The following is a 24306-nucleotide window of genomic DNA, read 5'->3' as shown; positions in this document are numbered from 1 at the left end:
TGATCATATCATGTATTAAATTTCAAGCGAAAATAAGACCATGATCCTTAATAACTACTTAGCCTCCTCTTGCTGACGAAGGAGAAACGGAACATTGTGGCCAAGGATGCCATTAGATAAACTGTTGGAAGAACCAATAAGTCGACCCAAATTCCTGTTCTAATAACAAGAGTTGGAATTGATTTAATCATGTCAAAGGTAATTTACTGTTCAAATAACAAGAGTTAAAAGGTAATTTAAAACAACTTGACAATGTTGTTAATGTCACGTCCCAAACTCAAGAGTTTTGTTAGGACACAAAAGACATTACATACTTACGAGATGAATCCATGAAAGCCAACAATATCATATATCTAAAATCTCCAAATATAACAACAATATAATTTTCCCAAAGATATAAAAATTCTCAACTAGCTAACATCTCTTTACAAATTAAAACTGAATGCTTACATTATCCAACAGCATATGTTAATCTTGCCGACCAAAGCTCTCACCAAATAAGTCTAATTTCCCAAAAGATACAAAAATATCGAAATTTGTAAAAATGATAAAAATTAAAGGAATGAGTACAACGATTCAAGGTTTTTATTCCAAACTAAGCAAAAATAAAACTTTTCATGAGTTAATCATACCTTAACCACTTTTTTCTTGAATAGATTTTCTCTTTTTCTGCCTTTCTCTTCTTTAGGGTTAGTTTCAGCCAAATGCCTTACCTGTTTATCTATTAGTATTAAATAGACGTTTTTAAAAAAATATAACTACTCTATTAGCCAAAAAGTCCTCCTTTTTATTCTTTCTTCATTAATAACCCAAGAATCATAATTGCAATTATAAAAAATTAAACTGATATTTTATTTATTTATTTTTATATAGACTATAATTTAATAAATGCACTTACGAATAAAAAGTTATGATTTCTTTTTTCTCAATTACACTCGTAAATAACTTCTATTCCTATAGGAAATTAGACGATTAATTTTACTTAATAAAATTATAAAATTATTCTTAAATGTAAACAAATAGATTAATTTTGAATTGACGGTATTTGATCATTTTATTATAAAATCAACCCGCTAACTCTACTCTCTGTAAGAATATAAGTTATCCACCTAGTGTTAATTAAGAAAACAGATATTCATAAAGTGCTAATTCAGGGATAAAAACCCATAAGATGCCATATGAAAAATTAAAAGTCAACGCAGCTTTCTTACCAGAAAAAAAAAAAAAAAAAAAAAAAACCTCTCAAGTGTAAACAGAAAGCTTAGAAGTCAACACAGGTTTCTTGCAATTTCTTTCTGTAAATAAAATATACTTTGGTTCTGTCTTGCTTTCCTCTCTTTCCTCCTTGAATGCTTCAAAGGTTGAAGATAAAAAATAATAACCAAGACTAATAAGGTGCAACTCTGCATCCCAGGTGCCAAAGGAAGAAGGAACTCATCTTGAAGAGCTGGCTTAGATTGAAATGATAAGAAAATTGCTATAATTTTTATTGGAATGCAATATGAACTAATAACTAGAGAAAGCTTAAAATGAGGAATGTAAAAGCTATTCTAGGGTGCTGCACAATTTGAAGAATTTCTTTCTACACCCAATTTTTCTGTTGCATCAAGCTTGGAAATGGAGTCAAGTAGATTCGGAACTATTCATCTCCATAAGCTGCAATTATCCTCTAAAGGCAGCCATAATTCATAAAGGGATGTCCAACTGATAAGCCATGATCACCCTGCAGCCTTCTGCTGGTGGCACCTCAATCATTCCAGTGCCTGACTGAGGAGTCTTTGGCTGTCACCACCAGTTGAGCAGTATTCATTTGGTTCAATCTCATATGGTTTCACTTTACATGTATCAGCTCCACTGAAGCTACCTCAACCAACCGTTCTGCCAATAAAATTTCATCTTCCTGACCTAGGAAGCCCTTCAGTTTAACCATATTGAGATGATCCAGAGTTGCAGTATTGGCAACTCGATTCGAGTACTCCTTCCAGAAACTACATTCTCCCTTGCTTGGACTGCAGTAACTAGCAGGATCCACCTGAAAATCACAAGAGTTGCACAAAACAGCAGTTACCTTTTGGAAATTGCAGAAACTCAGATGCTTTCAAGAAATTGTACTGATAAGAATCTTACATTTATGACTAGCTTCTCCAAAGAAGGGCAGAGCCTTAAAACAGAAACCAAGGTAGCTATGCTGTGATTTTCCATTGAGCTGTCAATCCAACGTAACTCCTTTAAATTGTTGAAGAGAACGTCTTTTCTCTCCCAAATGGCTCCAGCTGAAGATAGCCACTTTGAAATTGATACCTGGAAGAAGAAATTTGAAGCATCCACACCCACAAAAGTCAGCACAATCTCAGAGTTGTTATGAAGAAATTGAAGCAAGTAATAAATACCTTAAAAAGCCAGCCAGATATTGTAAGAGTCTTAACGTTTTTGACAGCCAACAGAAGGGACAAAAGATTTTCACAAGCAAAGGGATTGTAGCCAGGACCATATCTGAAATCAAGAATGACACACTCCAAGTGAGGAGAATATTTGAGCCAAAACCAAGGAAGTTGTCCCTGAAACACCAATTCCTTGAGGTTATATGCAAAAACATATACGTCATTCAGTTGTAAACACTCCAAAATAACCAAGCTTCGAAATCTTGAACCGGCTTCAATATAAAGTGATTGTAATCCTTTGCATTCAGAAATCTGCAAGCTTTCAAGAAGCTGGAACTTTGAAACAACAGATGAAACTGTTTCCCTAGTCAGCTTGTTCACTGACTTTAGATGAAGGACTTTTATACATGAAGACAAGTCAGAAATTGGGATTTGCGGATTGAGCTCTAGACTCCAGTCAAAATGGCTGAAAGTTTCCTGTCCATCAGCACAGAAATTCAGATGAAGTTCCTCCTTATCTTTGATTGTAGATAGAATACTGCCTTGTCTGAAGTGAAGCCGGATTCTTCGATGACATGAAAGCTTGTCAAATGGATCAAGAAGCGATGTGATCACTCTTGGAACATCCTCTATTGTTCCTTGAAGTTCTATTGCTTTCCTCCACACATATCTCCAACGAGTTGACAACAGACTAGTTTGTACTGCACATCTGAAAGGAACTAAAGAAAGGATTTGGCAAAGGATATCATCTCTTAATCTGCTAATGAAATCATCATTCGTTTCCTCTAAAACAAGATTTCTGTCAAGAGAAAAGAAAAGTCATACCATCATGATCTTAACATCAAATAATAAAACTAGGGAAAAAGTAGAATCAACAGCTCCTTACTCTATTTGATTTGAAATTTCATTGATCTCCCTGGGCTGGTTCTGCTTCTTGTTTCTGTTCTTCTTTTTCTTCTTCCTGAGTTTCTTTCCCATGATCAATTAAACTCAAAAGAAAATGTTTTTCGTTAAAAATTAAGCATTTCATTCATCATCAAGGGATGAGCAATTCCCTGTAAGAAGAGCAGTTAGCCCCAGATTTTAAGTTGCTATCATATCAACTTAAAATCCAGGCTTTACAAAAAGAACACAAAGCAGAGGTATCCCATCCATTCCCTATACAAAACAACCCCTTCCAACAGAAAACACAATATGCATGACAGATCCTAAACATCAATTCAACCAACATATCAAAGATCCTGTCGCTTCCAACCCAAATCTGATAAAATCATTATCAACAGAGCACCACTCAACTCATTTCAGCATCAGCCATGAGCTAAAGCTTCAATACAAAAATCAGCCAAAACAAATATCCAATTCCCAAAAGTCTCACCCAGACCATAAACAACCATACCTGTAGTGAAGGACGCGCACCTTGCAAAACTCAATAGAAAATGTTAGTGGTTGTTAAAGTATGTTTCTTTCATTGCCATAGACTTTCATATTATATTGGACTGACCAAGGTTCTATAATTATTGAATTGGAAACTGTGAAGAACTTTCAGCCCTTTTGACTTGTAAAAGATTGGCTTAAAGGCCAAGTTTAAGCCAAGAAAATGCCATCAAGGTTGGAATGTAACAACCAAGTTTTTGGATGATTGAAACTATGAATCACCTCTGGCCTATACCCCAAATCCAAAAGAAAGAATTGGAAATAGAGAAGAATAAATGTACTGATGAATTGAATAATGAGTAATGTCTTAAAGTAAGCAATATGGGCATGTCTTTTGATGGTACATGCCCCATGCCGGCTACTTTTCACCTACTTATGGCACTCCATTTTTCTCTCTTTTTCAAATAAGAATCAACCAAAGATGATGCATGGAGAAATTAGTTTCTTGACTGTTGGATCACTCTGTTTTCTTGTCTGCCTGTCTTATTCATATAGGAAATCAAAGGAATTGGAGATTACCCTTAAAGAGTTATTTATAAGTATCAAGAAATGGGACATTTGGCCTAAAACCAGGAGGAATCAAACCAATTTCATTAATTCCTGGGATCTGAACCTATGAACTTATAATCATCACTTTAGAAAATGAAAAATAATCTTACCACCAATCTAGAAACCCAAAAAAGGGCCCTCTTGAACTTGATTCAAAGTCAAACCAAAATCCTCTTTCATACTCAATTATACTATATGTGAATTGAATCATATCTTTTTCAATTTTGTTCACACATGGACAGCTAATTTTCATATACTAGGACACGGTTCAAAGTAAGTGCCAAGTCACATCAAGTTCATGAGTTTTGAATTTAGGAAAACAAGCAGGGAAAAGGATTACTGCAGCAGGGTAGACATTAAAAGCTTTTAGAGCTTCTTGTTTAATTAATTATCAATATTCATAAGCAAAGTTGATCAGGCTCATAAATTTTTTAAAGACCCTTTTTTGTCTGTTTCTGAAACTATTGTTTTTGGTGCAAAAGAGAGAAGAACACAACATTAAACAACAAGAAGAAAACAGGAAAAGTAAGACCCAACTGGCCAGATTCCAACCCGGATATCCAAATCCAGAGGCAAAAACCCAGGTACCCATTTGTCCTGGAAGGGAAGTTTTAATTGGAGTTTGCAGATTGAGCTCTAGCTGAGGTGAAAATCCCAGAACTTTCTTGTCCTCCATTACAGAAAATTCAGATTAAGCTCCTCCTTATCTTTAATCGTAGCCAGAATACTGCCTTGTCCGAAATGAAACAGCATTTTTCCCTGAGATGAAAGCTTGAAAATGGATCAAGAACTAATTTGATTATGACTCTTGGAACATCCTCTGCTAATGAAATGGACTAGTGTATGGTAACAAGCATTGATGCTGTAATCAATTGCAATGAAGGAGATGAAAAATTTGAACTCATAATCATTGCTTTAAGAAATAAAAGATTACTTACCAAAACAATGCAAGCACTTCCCATCCAAGAACCAAAGGTACGATAACAAAAATCCTTTCAATACTCCAAGATACAAGATTGAGATTATGGTTTCCTTCTTCTGTTTTGGTGAATGATTTATAGGTATAACAAGTGAAAACTTCTATCCTTTAGTGGTCCATGTGAGGATGTTTAGGACACAATTCATAGTGATTTTCAGCTCTTTTCTCAATAAATTCATATGGATCTCTCCCTTTCCTTAGCTACTCATGTACTTTTATTAAGCGCCTCACAGTTCCATCCCACTTTATAATCAGTGGTTCTGCTTCCAATACCTTTTTCAATTGCTTTGCCAGATCAAACTCCTCTTCCTCATTTTCAAATCCTTCTACCATGACAGCCTTGAGATGCTCCAATTTCATAGACCTCCTGACCTTGATAGAAGACATCTTTATCTTTCCCGTGTTATAGCTCTTAGGATTGATCTGCATCATTAATCAGCAAGTCATGAAGATTTTGCAAGGAGTATCAGAAACTAATACTACAAGATAAATAATATTTTGGTGCAATATTTCCGTTATGAGTTCCATCATCACATCACAATTTGGTATAGTGCAGCGATTCAAGTTTTGGCTTGGAATTCCATGGACAATATATGAAAAGTGAAGAAATTTTCACTTGGTAACATTATCTAGAAGGTCACAAGCAAACTTTGCTAACATATATAAGTGATATTCATTCTAATATTTAACTGCTAATTATATCATAAAATTGCAAAAACTTACAGTGATATAGAGCCTAGTTAACCAAGGACAGAGTTTGAGAAAGGAGATTAAGGCATTACTATTATATCTCTCCCGTGAATCATAAATCCACCACAAATCAGTTAGATTGCAGAGGCCTTTACCTAAAAGATATCGCTCTGGTAAGATCAATTCCTGAGTAACAAAAAAACAGAAGACTAATTAAACCTTGGTGCAACAATTTTGATCAAGGTTCTGGAAAGGATTACAGGATTCTGGAAAAAAAAAAACTATACTACTAGAACATACCTTAAAAACCCATCTACATAATGTCAGAGTTATGACCCCTCTTATGCTTTGAAGGATGAATTTAAAGCCATGTACATTGATGCCATAGTAGCCAGGGCCTTGTCTAAAATCAAGCATGGCATCTTCCAGGTCCAAAGGTGAATAATAATTTGCAGGAGGGTACGGGGAGTATAGTGGATTTTCATTGCAATCATTCTGATATTAAAAGACACAACTCTTCCTCGACATTGGAAGGAATTTAAACTGAACTGTAAATTGATATGCATCCTGATAGACTCCAATTGCAAGCAATCCAAGACAGTTAATTTTTTAAGCTCTGAATTACTCTCAAGTTGTATAGATTGTAATCCATTGCATTTTGCTATTGTCAGACTTTCAAGAGATGGGATATTGGACAAGAGACAAGAAACCATCTCTGAAGAAACATGACTAACTGATACAAGATAAAGAGCTTTCAAGTTGAACGCAGTGGAAAGAGATGGCTGGTGGTAGTAGTAAATTCGCTGGTTTCGCCCCAAGGACAAGCTAAATTGCCTTTGAGATTCTTGTTTCCCTGCAGAGAAATCTAGATGAAGTATACCTGTAGGTGCAATGGCAACAAGGAGGACACTACCTTGATCAAAGTTATATTGCATCCCGCATTTGTCTCTTGGTTGAGGAAAATCACTGAGAAAGTTCAAAACAGCAGTGACAGCTTCCTTGTTTGTCCCATCTTTCACTAAAGCCATCTTCCATAAGTTTTTCCATCGGGTCGGAAGTACACTAATTTGGACAACAGACTCAAAAGGAAGAAAGGAAATGATCCTGCAAAGGATGTGATCAGATAAAGAGCTGATAACATCAACCTTGTCACGTTCAAAATCCAAAATCCTGTCTCCAAAAAAAGGAAGAAGAAAGACTAATCTCAATTTCTGAGCACAGTTTCATTATGGTAAAGTTGTATCAAGACTAAAAACTCAAACAGAAACAAGAATACTCAGTTCTTACCTGTCTCTGGTCTTCTTGGGTTTGAACTTTGCTTTAACTTTCTGAAGAGCCTGGATTAGTTTGAGTTGTTTAGTGAATCTTGTTAACAAACCACTTCGGTCTGATCCAGGCATGGCTAGCAGCATGTCAAGCAGAATGCGACGTTTGATTATGGGTTTATCTCCATGTTCTGGTTTGATGAAAGAAATTTATGAAACTACAACCATTCAGGGTATTTACTTCCAGCTTTCTATATAGAAGTCTAAGAACTTGCACAGAAAAAACTCCCCTTTAAATTCTGGCTCAAAGACAGAAATGAATTCCATACCAATCAAGCTCACTCTTAATTATACATCAGGACAATCTCTCTTTTTTTCAAATTAAAACCACCCAAATTTTTTCAATCAATTTCAATAGTCTGTCGTAATTGGTAGCATTTGATAGTAATTCTCAATTCACCACAAAGGAAGGAAAATTTAAAGATATTGGATTGTAATTTTCCAAAAATACGGTTGCCAATTTTAATTAGTAGCAAACTTTAGGGATGCCAATATAATTTACCCTTTTAAAGTGTTTCAACAGTATCCAGCTAACTTCAAATGCAAGCAATTGACTTGGTATAACGTATAAGGAATGTTAGCAAAAATCTCAAACGTCAAATCCTTTCAACACAATGCATGCACTTCCCATCCAAGAACCAAAGGTACAATAACAAAAATCCTTTCAATCCTCAAAGACACAAAATTGAGATTATGGTTTCCTTCTTCTGTTTTGGTGAATGATTTACAGGTATAAAAAGTGAAAACTTCTTCCCTTTAGTGGTCCATGTGAGGATGTTTAGGACATAATTCATTAAGATTTTCAACTCTTTGCTCAATATATTCATATGGATCTGTCCCTTTCTTTAGCTGCTTTTGTACTTTTGTTAGACGTCTCACAGTTCCATCCCACCTTATAATCAGTGGTTCTGCTTCCAATACCTCTTTCAACTGCTTTGCCAGATCAAACTCCTCTTCCTCATTGGCAAATCCCTCTAACTTGACAGCCTTGAGATGCTTCAATTTCGTAGACCTCGTGACCTTGATCGAAGACATCTTTATGTTTGCCATGTTATAGCTGTTAGGATCGATCTGCATCATTAATCAGCAAGTCATGAAGATTTTGAAGGAATATGATCATAAACTAATACCACATATCTGCTATGAGTTCTATCATCACATCACAATTTTGTATAGTGCAGCAATTCAAGTTTTGGTTCTTGAGATTATTTTATCTTATGATTGAATTCCGATCTTTCTTATGCCTAATTGTCAAAACTTGAAAGATAAGCATTTTAATAGTTCATAAGGTTGCTATAATTAGCCTATTAGGCCTGGAATTCCATGGCCAATATGTGAAAAGTTAGGAAATTTTCACTTTACGACATTATCTAGAAGTTCAGAAATAAACTTTACTAACATATATAACTAATATTCTTTCTTAATATTTAACTGCTAATTGTATCATGAAAATACAGAAACTTACAGTGATATAGAGCCTGGTTAACTGAGGACAGAGTTTGAGAAAGGAGATTAAGGCATTACTGTTATATCTCTCTGGTGAATTATCAATCCACCACAATTCTGTTAGCTTGCAGAAGCCTTCACCTAAAGGGTTTAGCTCTGGTAAGATCAATTCCTGAATAAGAACAGAAGACTAGTTAAACCTTTGTGCAAAAATTTTGATCAAGGTTCTGGAAAGGATTACAGGATTTCTGAAAAAAAGTTATACTACTAGAACATACCTCGAAAACCCATCTACGTAATGTCAGAGTTTTGACCCATCTTATGCTTTGAGGGATTAATTCAAAGCCAGGTATATTGATGCCATAGTAGCCAGGGCCTTGTCTAAAATCAAGCATGGCGTCTTTCAGGTCCGAATGTGAACAATCATTGGCAGGAGGATACCGGTAGTAGAGTGGATCTTCATCATAATATTTAAAACACACAACCCTTCCTCGACATTGGAAGGACTTTAACCTAAACTGTAAATTGAAATGCATCCTGATAGACTCCAATTGGAAGCAATCTAAGACGGTTAATTTTTGAAGCTCTGAATTACTCTCAAGTTGAATAGATTGTAATCCATTGCATTTTGCTATTGTCAGACTTTCAAGAGATGGGATATTGGACGACAGACAAGAAACCATCTCTGAAGAAACATGACAAACTGATACAAGATAAAGAGCTTTCAAGTTGAATGCAGTGGAAAGAGATGGCTGGTGGTGGTAGTAAATTCGCTGGTTTCGCCCCAAGGACAAGCTAAATTGCCTTTGAGATTCTTGTTTCCCTGCAGAGAAATCTAGGTGAAGTATACCAGCAGGTGCAATGGCAACAAAGAGGACACTACCTTGATCAAAGTTAAATTGCAACCCCCAGTTGTTTCTTGGTCGATGAAGTTGAGGAAAATCATTGAGAAAGTTCAAAACAGCAGTGACAGCTTCCTTTTTAGTCCCATCTTTCACTAAAGCCATCTTCCATAAGTTTTTCCATCGGGTCGAAAGTACACTAGTTCGGATAACATACTCAAAAGGAAGAAAGGAAATGATCCTGCAAAGGATGTCATCAGGTAAGGAGCTGATCACATCAACCTCGTTACGCTCAAAATCCAACCTCCTGTCTCAAAAAAAGAAAGTCTGATCTCAATTTCCGAGCACTTTCAGCAGACTAAAAAGTCAAACAGAAACAAGAATTATGAGTTCTTACTCTTTATCATCTTGATCAATTTCCTTTTTGTCTCTGGTCATCTTGTGCTTGATCTTTGCTTTAACTTTCTGAAGAGGTTGAATTAGATTGAGTTGATTGGTGAATCTTTTTATAAAACCAGTTTGGCCTGATGGAGGCATGGCTTCGTAGCATGTCAAGCAGAATCGGATGTTTGATTTTGGTTTTATCTCCATGTTCTGGTTTGATGAAGAAAATGATGAAACCATAATCATTTGGGGTATTGACTTTCAGCTTTCTATGTAAAAAGTCTATAGAACTTGCACAGAAAAAAACTCCCCCTTCAAATTCTGGCTTAAAGACAAAATGGAATTCCGTATCCCTCAAACTACTCTTAATTATGACACAAACTTTTTTTTTTTCAAATTTTTCAATCAATTTCAATAATATGTCCAAATTGGTAACAGTAGGTAATGTTTTGGACAGAAATGTTGATGCCGGCGGTAATTCTCAATTCACCAAAAAGGAAGAAAAACATATACTGTAGCCAATTTTAACTAGTAGGGATGCCAAGATAATTTACCCTTTCAAAGTGCTTCATCAGTACACAGCTAACGTCAAATGCAAGCAATTTGACTTGGTATAAGTTTGATTCTATGAAGTTTCCTAGTGGGAGGTTCAATGGAAACCCAGTTGTTACGTTTGAGGGAAGTACCGATCATGGTTGCCAAAACCTATCCAGAGCCTGTATTATTTTAAATTGCAGAGAGGAAGCTGCAGTAATACCAGGCACAACCTGCTAGTCCTAGAGATCAAGTTCTTCAGTGTACATAAGAGCCTGTATTGCCACTTTCTAAAGCAGATGAATGAATGAATGAATGAAAGCTTTGTAAACTTATAGTTCCTACATTATCAAATCATCCCCCTTTTTTATACATATGGAATTGGAGGATACAATTGTTTATTATTTTTCCTCTTCAATAATATATAATGAAATTACTATTTCAGCTAAAATTCTGGAATTTTTTTTTCTTCAATTAAGTGTTCTTTGAAAAAAAAAATCTTAAAAATAAATAATAGATACTAAGGAATAAAAATTAGAGCTAAAACGACGTCGTGTAAGTGCAGCCCCCCTTCGCTTCGGACAACAAAAACCCTGTCTAGGGTTTTAGCCATCTGTGACTGTGAGGAGGGAAAGAGAAAAAAAAATGGTATTATCAAACAAGAAGCTTAAGCAGAAGCTTAGGGCAGAACTGTTGGCAAAAAAAGTGGCCGAACCCGACGCTGATATCAAAAACCCAGATTCAAATTCGGAGGCCCAGTCCGTGAAATCTCTCCTAGACTCTGTAACTCGGAAACCCAGATTGTCGAAGCGAGAAAAAAGAAGACAAACCCTTTCTTTTTCAAAAGGGTCGAACAAGGAAACTGAGGGAAAGGGAGAGGATGTTGAAGAAGTAGAAGAAGAAGAAAAGAAGAAAAAAAAGAAGAGGAAGAGAGAGGAGGACGTGAAGGAGGAGAAGGGAAGGAATAAGGAGACAAAGAAAAAGAAGAAGAACAATAAGAATAAGAAGGGGAAGAATGTAAGTGAAGAGCAAGGAGTTTTGCAGGTTGAGAATGGGACTGAAAGGTAATTTTGAAAATGCCCATTTGGTTAATTTGTTTTTTTTTTTCAATTTTTTATTATAATTTTTCATACCAATAAAAAGTTTGGTTATTGATGTTTCAGTTTGCATTTTGAATATAAAAAAAGGGGGTATTATAGGTTTTCTTAAGCTAAAGTTTGCTTATTTATGCAAATTTAGTGTCATTTTAGATGCTAAGTTAATTGTGTCAGCATGTTACCGGTGTTGTATTTGTGTTATCAATTGTTTTCATTTGCAGTTGTAAAGATATTGGCATCTTTGTCGTAAATTAGTAAGCTGATAAGGGGGGAGGGGGAGGGGGGCTGGGATTGACCCTGAATGTTGCTTTTAGACTCTGTTTACAGCACCCAAAATGTTCTGTAAGAGAGAACAGGTTTATCTTTTAACTTTGTTGATGATAGTTGTCTTTTTATCAGGTATGGGATTCAAACTTGGAAAAGAACTTTTATTTGGTTCGCTTTTCTGTGATTTGGTTGTGAGATGAGTGTTTGTGTTTTCTTCTTTCTCCTTCTGCTTATAAATTGGGCTTTTATTGTTTCTTATGTTGTACCATCTTTATGCAGCCAGGTGAGGGAGGATGCTGCCACAAAAGTATATGTTGGAGGCATTCCATATCGCTATACCGAGGATGATATTCGATATTATTTTGAAGGTTGTGGTACTATACTTGATGTTGATTGTATGAAGTTTCCAGACACTGGGAAGTTTAGAGGAATTGCAATTATTAGTTTCAAGGTAACTATCTCTGATGCTTGTTTGTATACACTTATGAATGCCATATTTGATTGGGGCTAGATCAATTTCTAGATATCCTATCGACTTATGAGTATTATTATGACATGCTAGTACTTTTGAAATATCAAAGGAGCTGAGACTGAAGCATTTAACACTGTCTTGCATGAAAAAGTTGGCTCTTTTCATTTCTTGTGAAAATGGAATTTTCATATTAAAGAACCAAAAAAAACTGATAAATATTTGAAACTACTGAAATCTTATTGTAGCTGCCTCAGTATTGATACTAAGCATAAGGATTGAATTGAGTTTGTTGACATTTTTATCCTGTTTACTTCCTACAGACAGAAGCTGCAGTGAAAGAAGCCTTGGCTCTTGACAGAGCTGAAATGTGAGTAAATGTTATATCATCAGCCATATTTCTCATTATTTTTCATTGGTAAATCATCCTTATAGAACTTCTGATGTGTTCCTCAGGGGTGGAATGCAGCTAACAATTCAGCCCTACAAATCCACACGAGCCAATAATAAAGTAACTGGTTTTTCCCCAAAAATGGTGGAGGGCTACAACAGAATATATGTTGGAAATTTGTCATGGGATATAACTGAGGATGATCTTAGGAAGCTTTTCTCAGATTGTGATGTATCATCTATACGCTTTGGCATGGACAAGGAAACCGGAGAATTCCGAGGCTATGCCCATGTGGATTTCTCTGATAGTGTCTCAGTAGCCATGGCATTAAAGTTAGACCAAGAAATTGTGTGCGGTAGACCTGTCAAGATAAGTTGTGCAGTTCCTAAGAATGAAGTAAAAAGTCAATCAAGATCTCATCCTACAAGAACTGAAGTCCCTAAAAGTAATGAAGCACCTGCAGTTAAAGAAGCACCAGCAATTGAAGAAGCACCTGCAAGTAATGAAGCACTTACAGGTAATGAAGCGCCTACAATGGGTAATAAAGCTGATAATGGTGGTTCAACTGTCAGCAGCGGTAAGTTGAGGCGAAGGACATGCTATGAGTGTGGACAGAAGGGCCATATTTCTTCTGCTTGCCCAAATAAGAAAACTGCAGATACGACCAATACAAACACAAATTAACTATTGATAGGAGGTTTTTTTCCCTATCTCCAAATTTTCAGCCATTTACATGTGATTCCTGTTATCCTGGCATAATCTAAAGTGTTATTCAATTGGTTAGAAGATGAAAAGATTAATGAGAAGAGATAGTTGTTTATGTCTTTCTCTACTTTGTTATGAATGCTGATTCGTAGACTTCCCTGAGGAATTCTTTTGGCCAAGGGAGACAGGTGAGTTACTTGTGCTTTGAATCCTCTTGATTCTAAATGCATGAAAGAAAATGAACCGAAATAAAGACCATAGAAAACTCTTATTGTTTGCAGGCATAATTGATTATGATCAAAGCCAATATTCATTGTAACTTCCTTTGGAGTAGAATAGGTTTTTAGTGAATCAGATTCCCGATGTAACTCTTTCTGTGGAATGAATGAAACCTGGAACTTTCAATCAAAGGGCATTCCATAGTCTGACAGAAAGACACAGTGACTATGAAGCAAGTAGTACTATTTACAGACAGAATAATGGAATAATCTGGCTTTTATTTACTACCTAATCTTCTAAATTTGCCTAGATATACATTCAGATTAGTGAAAATCTTGATCTGCTATGTTGAAGCCGAATGAAAACAAGGGCAGGCAATGAATAGATGAAGCATAAATAATTCCAGACAGGCAAAACAGCTAGTCACGGCAAGGAGGTGGTGGCCATTGGCCGCGGTGAATCTCAGATTCTCATTACTGGAAACTCTTTTATTTGGAGCTTTCTGTGAGCTTCCACCATTGCAGTTTGCAAGTTCCAAACTTTAGTCAAATTGTCTCCATGTTTTCAGCATCATGGTTTCACGGGACTGGCTTTGACTTCTACATGTTGAAAAATGGAAATTTTGTCCTGATTTCACTTTGGTCCGTGAGCTTCTGGTAATTGACAAATTCTGCAAGGAACGTGCTGGCATTTGGTCCCACAAACAGGATCAACTGTCCTTGCAGTTGGCATAAAATAAATTATCCAAATTATCATCTGCATTACCTATCTTAATCAATCAATGATCTTCAAAGATTACCTCCTCATTTTAATCAATACAAATTGATCTTATATTAAGGGGGAAAAAATGGTTTTCATGCTATAAAAGGAAGGAAAACATCCTTGGAGGGTGATTTAAGAGCTGAATTTGATCTGCATATTTGAAAACTATAATCATTGCGAAGTGTGCCCCCTGCCCTCTATCAGTGCGAAGGTTCTCTATAACCAAAAATTTAGCATCCTCGAAGTTATATCAACTCTTCATTTTTGCTGCCAATGATCAAACATTCTTGAAACTGGTATAATATACAGTTTCTTTCTGTTTGCTAGTGGTTGTCTGTACTAATTTTCCAGGCTCTTATAAATATGCAGACTCCCACTTTTTCTCTCAGCTGTTCCCTTTTCATTCAATGAAACCTATTCCTCTACCTTTACCTGCCATGGAATTTCAAAATCTTTAGGCTTTATAAAAGTCAAAACTCTTGAATGTTCAAATGTTTTAGGTTTATTAGCAAGTTTCTCACCTTTTTTAACGACATTTGAGCTCGGTAAAGAGTTAGCTTTATCTTCTTCATGGCAAGCTATGCGAGACTAAGGATGGAATTACCAATGCAAAAGAGAAATCAAGATAGAGAAACTAGTCCTGAGAGAACCATGGTGTGGGTTGAAAGCAAATCAAACAAGGAGCGGAAAGTTTCTGTTGTTTACTACCTCTCACGCAATGGCCAGCTTGAGCATCCTCATTTCATAGAAGTCCCTCTTTCTTCTCCCCAAGGACTCTTTCTCAAAGGTAACAAATGGAAATTTCTCTTGGAAATCGAGTAAACTTTTATCTTATTTGTAATTACTTTTTGTTGCAATTTGCTCTATTTCACAGATGTTATAATTAGACTAAACAGCCTCCGAGGTGAAGGTATGGCCAACAGGTATTCCTGGTCTTCGAAAAGGTACCATAGACAAAGACTCTATCCTGTTCTTTTCACTGTGTTTCTTCAATGGAAATGACAGTTGATTCAACCGTGCTAATGTAACCATTCATTTCAGGAGCTACAAGAACGGATATGTATGGCAAGACTTATCCAAAAACGACTTCATATACCCTTCCCATGGCCATGAATACATTCTCAAAGGATCACTACTCCTACAAACTTCTCTAAGCTTTCGATCCTACGAAACAGTTTCTTCAACTTCATCAATCTCCAAAAATTCCTCTGAGACATACAGTTCAGGTGAAGATTCCAATGTTCCGGCGAAAATTAGAAGGAAACACCATTCATGGAGTGAATTCAAAGAGCTTGATGAACACAAAATCTATGAGGCCAGGACAAGCAGAGAATTTAGCAGCAAAGGCAACAATGTGTCAACACAGACAGATGAGAATGCAAGGCAAAGAAGAGTTGGGGGTGAAGAAGCTGAAGAACATCAAAGGGAGAATGGACAGCAGACTCCTCGACCATCTTCGTATTCAAGTTCAGAAGTTCCGGAATGTCTGAACATCTCAGCAGATATTAGAGATCAAAGTGTTGAAAATGATCGCCCCAGTGGAAGGATCAAGGCATCTGCAGTTCTAATGCAGTTGATTGCCTGTGGATCAAGAAGAGCCAAGGACTGTGGAGGCAATGCAAATAAAGGAATGAACATGCTGTTTCATGGATGAGGAGAAACACAAAAAGATCAATGTACCATGGAAATAGTCAAATGCCAAGGTGCCACGGTAAAAAATCTTTGACAGATTCATGAAGATAGGGAAAAATATGTACTCATAGTATATGTATTTCAATATTAAGCTTAAACTTTGAAGTAAACATAAAGACTAAGAATAGAACTAGGATTGTGACTATGTTCTTGATCATATTGGGGTGTAATTATATTCCAGCAATATCAATGTGACAGAAAGAATAGCATTTGGGCTTCAAGAAATACAGGACTTGGGTTGCTTAGCCAATGAGCCTAGGCCACAGATGGTCAGTATCACTTAATGGAGTAGGGCCAAGCCTGAGTCCAACCCTTTTAGCTGGTCATACAGTTGATGTTCACATTGGCCGTGGTTGATGTCTGCTGCCGGCTAGGTGGCCAAATCAACTGTCTTTGCAATCTTTGTTAACAAAAAAACATTTTAATATTCAAATCTGGCATACTAGGGACCATTTGTAGGAATTAAATGAAATGAAGTTTTCTTGAAGATAGCATTTACTGAGATAATAGAAAGTTGGAAATTTCATATTATTCATTAAATTGGAATTTGAAGAAAGAAAGTGACCATAATCATAAACATATAATAAAAAAAAAGAACATTAAAAAACAAAAAATAATCTAAGAAACCCAATAGTATTAATCCTAAACTCTCTTAATGATCGAATATTTTATGATAAAATTTCTTATTTATCATTATCGATTATGGAAAATAACCAATACATCATGTAACATACCATTTATATAAAAAAAATAACAAAAATAAGTGCTAATAAAAAACTTTTAAATTGTACACGGAAAAAAGAAGAAAACTCAAAGAAAGAAATTCACCATGACCAAAAAAGGGCCAGAAACTTGTCCCACTCTTTCTTCTTCTACATTGCCTTAACTTTAACAACCAAAAGAATCACCTTATATCACTTGCCCAATGCCTGCATAGTAGTAGGACTATTGTCCTTGGTTTTCGTTTCCCTTCTCGAAGCCTTGTTTTTTTTTTTTTTTGGGTTATTCACCATCTCTTCATTCAGCCACTTATCATTGCATGCGTTAAAAACCCAAAACAAACCAATATCAAAAGGCCAAACTCAATCTCTTTCCTGAGATTCCTTTTGATCTTTGTTGTTAGGCTCTTTCAAGTGCTTAACTCATCTAGGAGGGTTGTGTTCCTTTGTTGGGTATCTTTCAATGGGACCCATTAGAGGGTTCAAGAGGAGAAAGAAAGCAGCAGACAAGAAGGTGGTTGACCAGAATGTCTTGCCTTCTTCTGCTGCTGTTGCTTCTTCTTTGGGGTCTCAACCGCAGCCTTTGGATTGGTGGGATGAGTTCTCCAAGAGGATTTCAGGTATTGTAATAACATTCTTTGTTCTCTACAGTTCTCAATGTTTGAAGGCATTTGATTTTGTTATTTTCAGTTTTTATACATTGCGTTTCCTGCTGCTTGAACTTTTATGTTATGGTGTTTATGAAGGCAGTTATTGGCTTTTTGCTTAATGTTTAATGAAATTTCATGACTTGGGTCCATTTGGGTTTCGGTTAATTTGGTTGAATTTACATAATATGGCTGGTGTGGTGTGAGATAGAGCATTGCTGGTTTACATTCTTTGCAAGTTGCGAGCTTGAAGTTATATGTATTTGGTCTTTTGCTTTTAGCATTGCTGGGAATTTGGTTATTCTTTATATTGATACTACTTCCTTGATGTGTGTCCTATGCAGTGTTCCAAGAGGCATTTGTTAGGTTTTTGCCTTAAACTGTTTCTGATAAAAATTCAGATTCAGGACATTGGTTAAGAATACAGCTTTATTGAGTAGATTTATGCTTTAAGATCATTTGGATATAATGCACTTTGTAAATTTTACTTAGCAACTTAGTATTAATATTAGGCTTTTGTTGATTCTATTCATCAATGGTGATCATGAAAGGCATTGTTTTTTCCAAGGGCATCAGAACATGAGTCAGATCCAGGTTTTCATAGTTATCAGAATAGAATCCTGTTTCAATCTTTTCTTTTTCTCTGGGCTAGGTAAAACTTGAAGTCTGAACCTAACATCTTCCTGAATTTTGATATGTGGATCTCAAAGGGTTAAGTAATGGGTCTCCCAAGCTATGTTTTAAACTATTACTCCCTTCTCTGGAAAGAATTTCGAGACATTTCTTGATTACCTTTTTTTTTGGAGTTGCAGACATAAGTTATAGGTGTTGCTTGAATGTACACTGTCTCTTTATTGACTTGCAATCAGATGAGTAATAGCCCATGGTCAAATCATTATCTTATTGCAAAACATTTTGTCAGCTTTATTGAGAATTGTTTTTGTTTGTGCGAAGTAGTATATTAAGTGTTCTATGAAGAAGGAATAACTTTAGACACATTGAGTCATTGAGAGCATCATAAAACTAGGGAAATTACAGAAGCATAGACAGAGTGGTCTTTAGAAGCCATAATGACAAGCAATTTACTTTAGAACATTCTCTTACACAGAGCTTAAAAGCTAGGGACAGCTAGAGAGTTGAGCAAATTGTTTTGCCATAAGTATGATTAACCTGATAATTGCTCAATTTTACTGAAATGAATGGTTTTTCTGTGTTGTTAGAAGCAATTCTTATGTCTGCTCTACTTTAAAGTCACATCTACCATGTAATATTTTTTTGTTGAAGGAACCATGACTGCTTGTATTGATTGCATATGCCTTTGTGACACTGATGGTAGCTGTATAAAGTATAGGTGTTTCTTTTTCTCTCTTGGACTAGTGCAAAAGATTTTCACTCCATTCAGAGAATTTGAGGTTAAAGTATCATTTTGACTTCTCAATTTGATTTTTGAAGAAATAATTTTTAGAAGAAAATGAGTTGGGTCCTTTCTTTTCCTTTAAAGATATTTCATTCTTCTTACCTTCACTTTCACAAACTGAAACCAGAACATAAAAACCATGGACGAAGAATCCTTTTTGGTAGTCTTTAATAGGATTTTTGCATCCCAGCTGGTTCCTACATCTTTCAGCAAAGATTGCTTGCTTTGATCTTACCTGATCATATGAATTGTGCTCAGGGCTTGACCATGAACACCAAAATCCATATTTCCATATAAGTGGTACTTTTGCGCTTTTGTAATGCCAGCAAATGTGTTGTGCTATGATTTAGTTGCCATAAATTCTCTTAATGACTAATGTGTTCAGCTAAGCAGAATGAATATTGTGTTCTCTCTGTTGTTAATGAAAAGAGAGCTTGAGGATATATTGCCTGTAAATTGGTAAGAACATACTGAATTATCTGACTAGTTTCAGCATGTAGGGTGAAAATGAAAAAAATATGTGCACTTTGATCTTGTTTTGAAATTTTCCTTTTGGGGCATTTGATTTGAGATTACAAGTGCAATGTCATTGGTAGGAGATTGAGGTGGAACAGTGAGCATTATGATGAGTAACAGATTATAAAACAGAAATATTGAGGCTGCTATCTAGTTAGTAATTGATTTTCAGTGGTTTAAGCTAATGATCTTACATAAATATTTAGATCCATGAAATAGGTTTTTCTACTTTACCAAAGGAAAAGTTTTCTTTTTCTTTTATAAAAGAAATAACCTTGTTTTCAAATGTCACTTTTTAGGTACCTTATCTCAATCAAAGGATTCAAAAAGTTTTGAATCAGTTTTCAGAATTTCAAGAAAGACATTCGACTACATCTGTTCTCTAGTGAAGGAAGATATGATGGCTAGGCAATCGAGCTTCACTGATTTAAATGGCAAGCCTTTGTCTCTAAATGATCAAGTAGCTGTTGCTCTTAGAAGGCTTAGTTCTGGTGAATCATTATCAATCATTGGTGATACTTTTGGGATGAATCAATCAACTGTTTCCCAGATAACCTGGCGGTTTGTGGAAGCAATGGAGGAAAGAGGGCTTCATCATCTCAATTGGCCTTCAACTGAAGCAGAGATGGAACAAATAAAGTCTAAGTTTGAGAAAATCCGGGGCCTTCCTAATTGCTGTGGTGCAATTGACATCACACATGTTGTCATGACTCTGCCTACAATGGACCCATCAAATAATGTCTGGTTTGACCGGGAGAAGAACTACAGCATGATTTTGCAGGCGGTTGTGGACCCAGAGATGAGATTTCGTGATGTGATTGCTGGGTGGCCAGGAAGTTTAAGTGATGCCATTGTCCTCAGGAGCTCAGGTTTCTTCAGACTTTCTGAAGAAGGAAAGAGGCTTAATGGAAAGAAGCTAAACATTTCAGAAGAAACAGATATAAGAGAATATATAATAGGGGATGCAGGTTTTCCCCTACTGCCATGGCTTTTTACTCCTTATCAAGGGAAAGGCCTCTCAGATCTTCAAGTTGAGTTTAATAAACGACATGCTGCAACCAGAATGGTAGCACAGATGGCTCTGGCAAGGCTCAAGGAGATGTGGAGAATAATACATGGGGTGATGTGGATGCCTGATAAAAATAGGTTGCCAAGAATCATTCTTGTTTGCTGCTTGTTGCACAATATTCTTATCGATCTGGAGGATGAGGTGCTAGATGATATGTCTTTGTCCCATCATCATGACACTGGTTATCGCCGACAAAATTGTGAATCTCTTGACAAATCTGCCTTGATTATGAGAGATAAACTGTCTCTCTACTTAACAGGAAAATTGCCACCTTAAAAGTATTCTTCAGTTATCTCTCTAGCCGGCATAGTAATCTTTGATTCTTACACATGTAAAAACTGAATCTCCCTGGTACTTGTAATGCTCGTCATAGTTATCTAGCTTGACGGCAAAAGAAGTGAGTCCTGCATTATAAGTTTCCGTTCATTTACCTCTGTTAGTCGAACTGGAAAGTAGTATTCGAGCAGCTCATCTGTTTTTCAGTTTTGACAGTATAACATGTAGTCTATATTATCTAATATTCTTCAAAATGAGCAGGCATGGGTTCATATTTCAAGCAGCCCTGAATATCTGGAAGCAGAAATTGAATTGCATCATGTGGAATATAGGATGATTTTGAGGAGTGTTAACTTGTTTGATTGTTTAGCATCTTTGTTTCCCCCTCCCCTTTGAATCTGTTGTGACCAAAAGAAGTCTAAACAAAGCAATGTTTCCTACAAGAGTTTACCTAGGCATCATATTAATGAGAACACAGCAAAAGTGCATCATTGAAAGACTTGAGCTTTGAGTTTTAAGTAATAAGAACATGTCACAATTGCAACATAACTTCTCCCAACTACTTGGGGTGGCATGAAAATGATATAAAATAAACAAAAAGATGCTTAAAAATTTATTTTCCATTGTTTACTGGTATCAACACCAATTACAATTTACAAGCATAATCCCAAAATTCATAATTAATTTTTTTTTTTTAATTTAGTGAGTTTAACAGTCGCACGTCCATCAGCAAAAGAAAAAGGAAAGAAAAATAAGGAAAATTCTATTGATGACATGGCAGCAACAGATGCCGATTGCATCAAACGGCATGGAAACAAACCGTAGAAGAGCCCAACTCCAACAAAAACCCCAAATCTCATCTTTTTGATCCAAAAACCTTAAAACAAAGCAAAAGTTGCATCTAGGATAAGAATTTCATGGCAAATTTTGATGCCAAATCTCTCCTCAAAGACAAGAAGTTCTGGTTTGCTTCTTTCCTCATTGCTTGGGCTGCTGCTCTCCAGGTAAATTTCTTAAAAAAATTCATCTTTTAATGCAAAGTCGCCCTTTTTTATAGGTTTTTAATTTCTTAATTGCATTTGAATTTCTGGGTTTTGGGTTTTTCTTTTCTATATTTGTTTTAACTTTTTTGAATTTTTCGTATGTTGTTTGAAGGGGCATATGATGTGGATGCAAAGGCAGGACTCTTTCAGGCAAAAATTTGGTACACTAAACCAATCCAATGATGATGAACAAGAAAACTTGTCCCAAAGTTGAGCCTGTTTCTTTTAATCAAGAATCAACAAAACGGGGTTTTTTTTTTTCTTTTAATTAGAGAGAACATGAAGTTCAAGAAGATATGGTGGGCATATTCAAATCTGTATGTAAAGTAGCAATTTCGTTTTCTACATGTCATACCACTTGAACTGTGAAATTTGAATATCTGAATTTCGCAAATGATTTTGCCCGATTTCTATGAATTGATTGGCATGTTTGTAAGTGCTGCTTTGTTTATGTTACTAGGGGAGCAATGTAGGATTTTTAGATGCGAATGTTTATATGATGCGGTAATGAAGATTCTCCAGTTAGAACTTGGAATAGGAACATGTGTATTTGTTTGTAAAGAGTATGTGCGATAATCTGAAATAAGATTGATTAGTACATGTGTAATGGATTGTTGGTTGCAGGTGTGTTTGTACCATTTTGTGTTAATAATGTGTTATGGACAAATTCTATTCACATCACAATGATGTTGAATGTTGATTGATAGTATAAGTTTGGGAATTGGTTCAAACATGTAGATGAGGCATGTCTGATTCAATGCTTGGCAGCTAATTATGTAAGTATTGTCTACTGGTTCAGATTTTCTTCTTGACAAAAACGTGAAGTCATGAATGATATCTAAAGAACATCGGATGATGAAAACCGTGGACATTCTTATCTAGTTATCTTTGCTGATCTGGTGGCCTCCTAGTTCCTATGCCACGTGCATCTGAATATTGTGGCACCAGTACAAAGCAGTGCTTAGGAGTCGTACGAAATCAGAGTGGTAAGGTCAGAATCTAGTGCTGAATCCTAAAAGAGAGAGAAAAAATGGTTTGGCACTTATGTAAATATGTTTCGAGCATTGGTTGCGTGCTACTAATTGAAGCTCTAGCAGTGACATAAGTGCCAGAATGGATGCCTACTTTTCCTTCTAGATTACATGATGAGTGCTTTTGCCTACTTCTGTACTGATATGTGATTTTCAATCTTTCGGTGGAGATTATCTCAGGGTTTATTGCTGTTGTGTTGATGTGATTGTTGCGATTTAAAAATGAAAACTGCTCTGAAATTCCTTGGTGCATAATTTAACATGAATTATTCAAAATGAATGTCTTTCACTGTTTGCGGTTGGGGGCAGCACTCAACAGTATCTGGAAATCATGAAACTATTGCATTTTTAACTAGCTAAATGACATGTTCTTTCCCTGTTTGGTAGCAGAGCAATTTTCAGGATGCCCTCTTTCCACCAAAATCACTTCGTCATCCCTATTACTGCTTAACATCATATTCTGAGTTAATGTACAGAGGCGTGCATACCCCATGACCAGATAGGGAGGATGGTATACCTTGGTGACGAGATTAAGGCTTGTTTAGCTATTGCTCTTGGACCTTAAACATGCGGCTTACGTTTGCAGCAGCAGTCGCGAAAGAAAAAGCCATCTTATGTTAAATAAAGTCTAGTCTTAAAGCTTGGTAGTTTCAGCCTAAATGTTGATACATCCAAAGGAAAACTGGTAACAGGCTAAAGCTTCACATTTTCGATCATGTTGTTCTTTGCCAAAACCTTAGGCATGAAGGATGCTAATGTGTTAAGTATCTTGATTGAAAAAAGATTGCCTAGTTCTATCCTAATTAACCTAAAACGCCATTAGAATTAGGAAAGCGACTAAAACCCTCCCTTTTCTCTTTTCAAATGTCATAATCCATGAAGTCAAAGATGATTAAGCATTTGCAGGTCAGAAGAAAGCAGGGGGGACTGTTGAACAGAGTTAAAAGTTATTGCTATGACTACAGACGTAGTACTAGATTCAATGATTCAATGATCCAATGTGGCGGTTGCCTAAACAATCTGCCATATTAGCAAACTGGTCTACTCCTAACAGGACACTCCAAAGGCAACCTTTTTCGTGTTCCACTTTTTGACTGTGGGACTTTCTTGTTCACTGGTTTTGGGAGGAGCACAGGTGCCAGATGAACTTGGAAGTGGGAAACCAAAACCAGACTTGCACATAACTTTTGTATATTCAGCCCTTGGAAATGTGCAGCTGAATTTGCTACAATTCCATGGAATCCATTCATGGTCTGCTTAAAATCTTTATTAGGTCACAATATTTGGCACTCCAAGTTTTGGGGCCATTAGAAACTATTAAATCCCGCATGAAACCATAGAAAAGAAGGGAAAAAAGGGGTGTTGATTGGTTCTTCATAACCAGTGGAAAAAGTCAAGTAGACAGGAAGGATGAAGGGAAGC

At 36.1% G+C, this 24306-nt stretch overlaps 6 protein-coding genes across 8 annotated transcripts; 4 read left to right on the top strand and 2 right to left on the bottom strand.

Annotated features, from left to right (window-relative positions):
- On the bottom strand, positions 1426-6372 carry LOC18586156 (F-box protein At2g39490). 2 transcript variants are annotated; one of them, XM_018129512.1, is made up of 7 exons: positions 6334-6372; positions 6189-6219; positions 5303-5766; positions 3268-5123; positions 2391-3180; positions 2128-2301; positions 1426-2032 (listed from the first exon to the last, which is right to left on the bottom strand). In XM_018129512.1, the coding sequence occupies exons 4-7, from the start codon at positions 3357-3359 to the stop codon at positions 1832-1834; spliced, it is 1257 nt and encodes a 418-aa protein (XP_017985001.1). In that variant the 5' UTR covers positions 3360-5123; positions 5303-5766; positions 6189-6219; positions 6334-6372; the 3' UTR covers positions 1426-1831. The 2 variants fall into 2 exon arrangements, with proteins under 2 accessions (XP_017985001.1, XP_017985002.1); XM_018129513.1 differs by having other exon boundaries at positions 5303-6219.
- LOC18507107 (F-box protein At2g39490) lies at positions 7969-9845 on the bottom strand. Of its 2 annotated transcripts, XM_018129515.1 has the most exons (4): positions 9688-9845; positions 9083-9627; positions 8824-8976; positions 7969-8429 (listed from the first exon to the last, which is right to left on the bottom strand). In XM_018129515.1, exons 1-4 carry the CDS (start codon positions 9809-9811, stop codon positions 8115-8117), a joined length of 1137 nt encoding a protein of 378 aa, XP_017985004.1. In that variant the 5' UTR covers positions 9812-9845; the 3' UTR covers positions 7969-8114. The 2 variants fall into 2 exon arrangements, with proteins under 2 accessions (XP_017985004.1, XP_017985003.1); XM_018129514.1 differs by having other exon boundaries at positions 9083-9845.
- On the top strand, positions 11173-13773 carry LOC18586154 (protein gar2). Its single transcript, XM_018129511.1, has 4 exons — positions 11173-11628; positions 12208-12379; positions 12721-12767; positions 12854-13773. The coding sequence occupies exons 1-4, from the start codon at positions 11210-11212 to the stop codon at positions 13470-13472; spliced, it is 1257 nt and encodes a 418-aa protein (XP_017985000.1). The 5' UTR covers positions 11173-11209; the 3' UTR covers positions 13473-13773.
- On the top strand, positions 15045-16366 carry LOC18586153 (protein UPSTREAM OF FLC). The gene is made up of 3 exons (XM_007009382.2): positions 15045-15261; positions 15349-15418; positions 15516-16366. Exons 1-3 carry the CDS (start codon positions 15045-15047, stop codon positions 16126-16128), a joined length of 900 nt encoding a protein of 299 aa, XP_007009444.2. The 3' UTR covers positions 16129-16366.
- LOC18586152 (putative nuclease HARBI1) lies at positions 17003-21163 on the top strand. Its single transcript, XM_007009381.2, has 2 exons — positions 17003-17505; positions 19765-21163. Exons 1-2 carry the CDS (start codon positions 17349-17351, stop codon positions 20808-20810), a joined length of 1203 nt encoding a protein of 400 aa, XP_007009443.2. The 5' UTR covers positions 17003-17348; the 3' UTR covers positions 20811-21163.
- Positions 21587-22488, top strand: LOC18586151. Its single transcript, XM_007009380.2, has 2 exons — positions 21587-21814; positions 21966-22488. The coding sequence occupies exons 1-2, from the start codon at positions 21728-21730 to the stop codon at positions 22065-22067; spliced, it is 189 nt and encodes a 62-aa protein (XP_007009442.1). The 5' UTR covers positions 21587-21727; the 3' UTR covers positions 22068-22488.

The sequence above is a fragment of the Theobroma cacao genome, chromosome 10 (assembly GCF_000208745.1).
Source record: "Theobroma cacao cultivar B97-61/B2 chromosome 10, Criollo_cocoa_genome_V2, whole genome shotgun sequence".
NCBI classification, from domain to species: Eukaryota; Viridiplantae; Streptophyta; class Magnoliopsida; order Malvales; family Malvaceae; genus Theobroma; species Theobroma cacao.
This window is presented reverse-complemented; position numbering and strand designations above follow the sequence as displayed.

What these genes read in the sequence shown, in the direction of transcription:
- LOC18586156 (XM_018129513.1), bottom strand. Translation starts at nt 3,359, where the DNA reads ATGGGAAAGAAACTCAGGAAGAAGAAAAAGAAGAACAGAAACAAGAAG. An exon ending in GAAATTTCAAATCAAATAGA is followed by an intron (nt 3,181 to 3,267) that starts GTAAGGAGCTGT and finishes TTCTCTTGACAG; the next exon opens with AAATCTTGTTTTAGAGGAAA. An exon ending in TATCTGGCTGGCTTTTTAAG is followed by an intron (nt 2,302 to 2,390) that starts GTATTTATTACT and finishes TTCTTCTTCCAG; the next exon opens with GTATCAATTTCAAAGTGGCT.
- LOC18507107 (XM_018129514.1), bottom strand. Translation starts at nt 9,811, where the DNA reads ATGGCTTTAGTGAAAGATGGGACTAAAAAGGAAGCTGTCACTGCTGTT. An exon ending in TACGTAGATGGGTTTTCGAG is followed by an intron (nt 8,977 to 9,082) that starts GTATGTTCTAGT and finishes GTTCTTATTCAG; the next exon opens with GAATTGATCTTACCAGAGCT. An exon ending in TAACCAGGCTCTATATCACT is followed by an intron (nt 8,430 to 8,823) that starts GTAAGTTTCTGT and finishes TTAATGATGCAG; the next exon opens with ATCGATCCTAACAGCTATAA.
- LOC18586154 (XM_018129511.1), top strand. Translation starts at nt 11,210, where the DNA reads ATGGTATTATCAAACAAGAAGCTTAAGCAGAAGCTTAGGGCAGAACTG. An exon ending in GTTGAGAATGGGACTGAAAG is followed by an intron (nt 11,629 to 12,207) that starts GTAATTTTGAAA and finishes ATCTTTATGCAG; the next exon opens with CCAGGTGAGGGAGGATGCTG. An exon ending in GCTCTTGACAGAGCTGAAAT is followed by an intron (nt 12,768 to 12,853) that starts GTGAGTAAATGT and finishes TGTGTTCCTCAG; the next exon opens with GGGTGGAATGCAGCTAACAA.
- LOC18586153 (XM_007009382.2), top strand. Translation starts at nt 15,045, where the DNA reads ATGGCAAGCTATGCGAGACTAAGGATGGAATTACCAATGCAAAAGAGA. An exon ending in CCAAGGACTCTTTCTCAAAG is followed by an intron (nt 15,262 to 15,348) that starts GTAACAAATGGA and finishes TCTATTTCACAG; the next exon opens with ATGTTATAATTAGACTAAAC. An exon ending in TATTCCTGGTCTTCGAAAAG is followed by an intron (nt 15,419 to 15,515) that starts GTACCATAGACA and finishes CATTCATTTCAG; the next exon opens with GAGCTACAAGAACGGATATG.
- LOC18586152 (XM_007009381.2), top strand. Translation starts at nt 17,349, where the DNA reads ATGGGACCCATTAGAGGGTTCAAGAGGAGAAAGAAAGCAGCAGACAAG. An exon ending in GTTCTCCAAGAGGATTTCAG is followed by an intron (nt 17,506 to 19,764) that starts GTATTGTAATAA and finishes GTCACTTTTTAG; the next exon opens with GTACCTTATCTCAATCAAAG.
- LOC18586151 (XM_007009380.2), top strand. Translation starts at nt 21,728, where the DNA reads ATGGCAAATTTTGATGCCAAATCTCTCCTCAAAGACAAGAAGTTCTGG. An exon ending in CTTGGGCTGCTGCTCTCCAG is followed by an intron (nt 21,815 to 21,965) that starts GTAAATTTCTTA and finishes TGTTGTTTGAAG; the next exon opens with GGGCATATGATGTGGATGCA.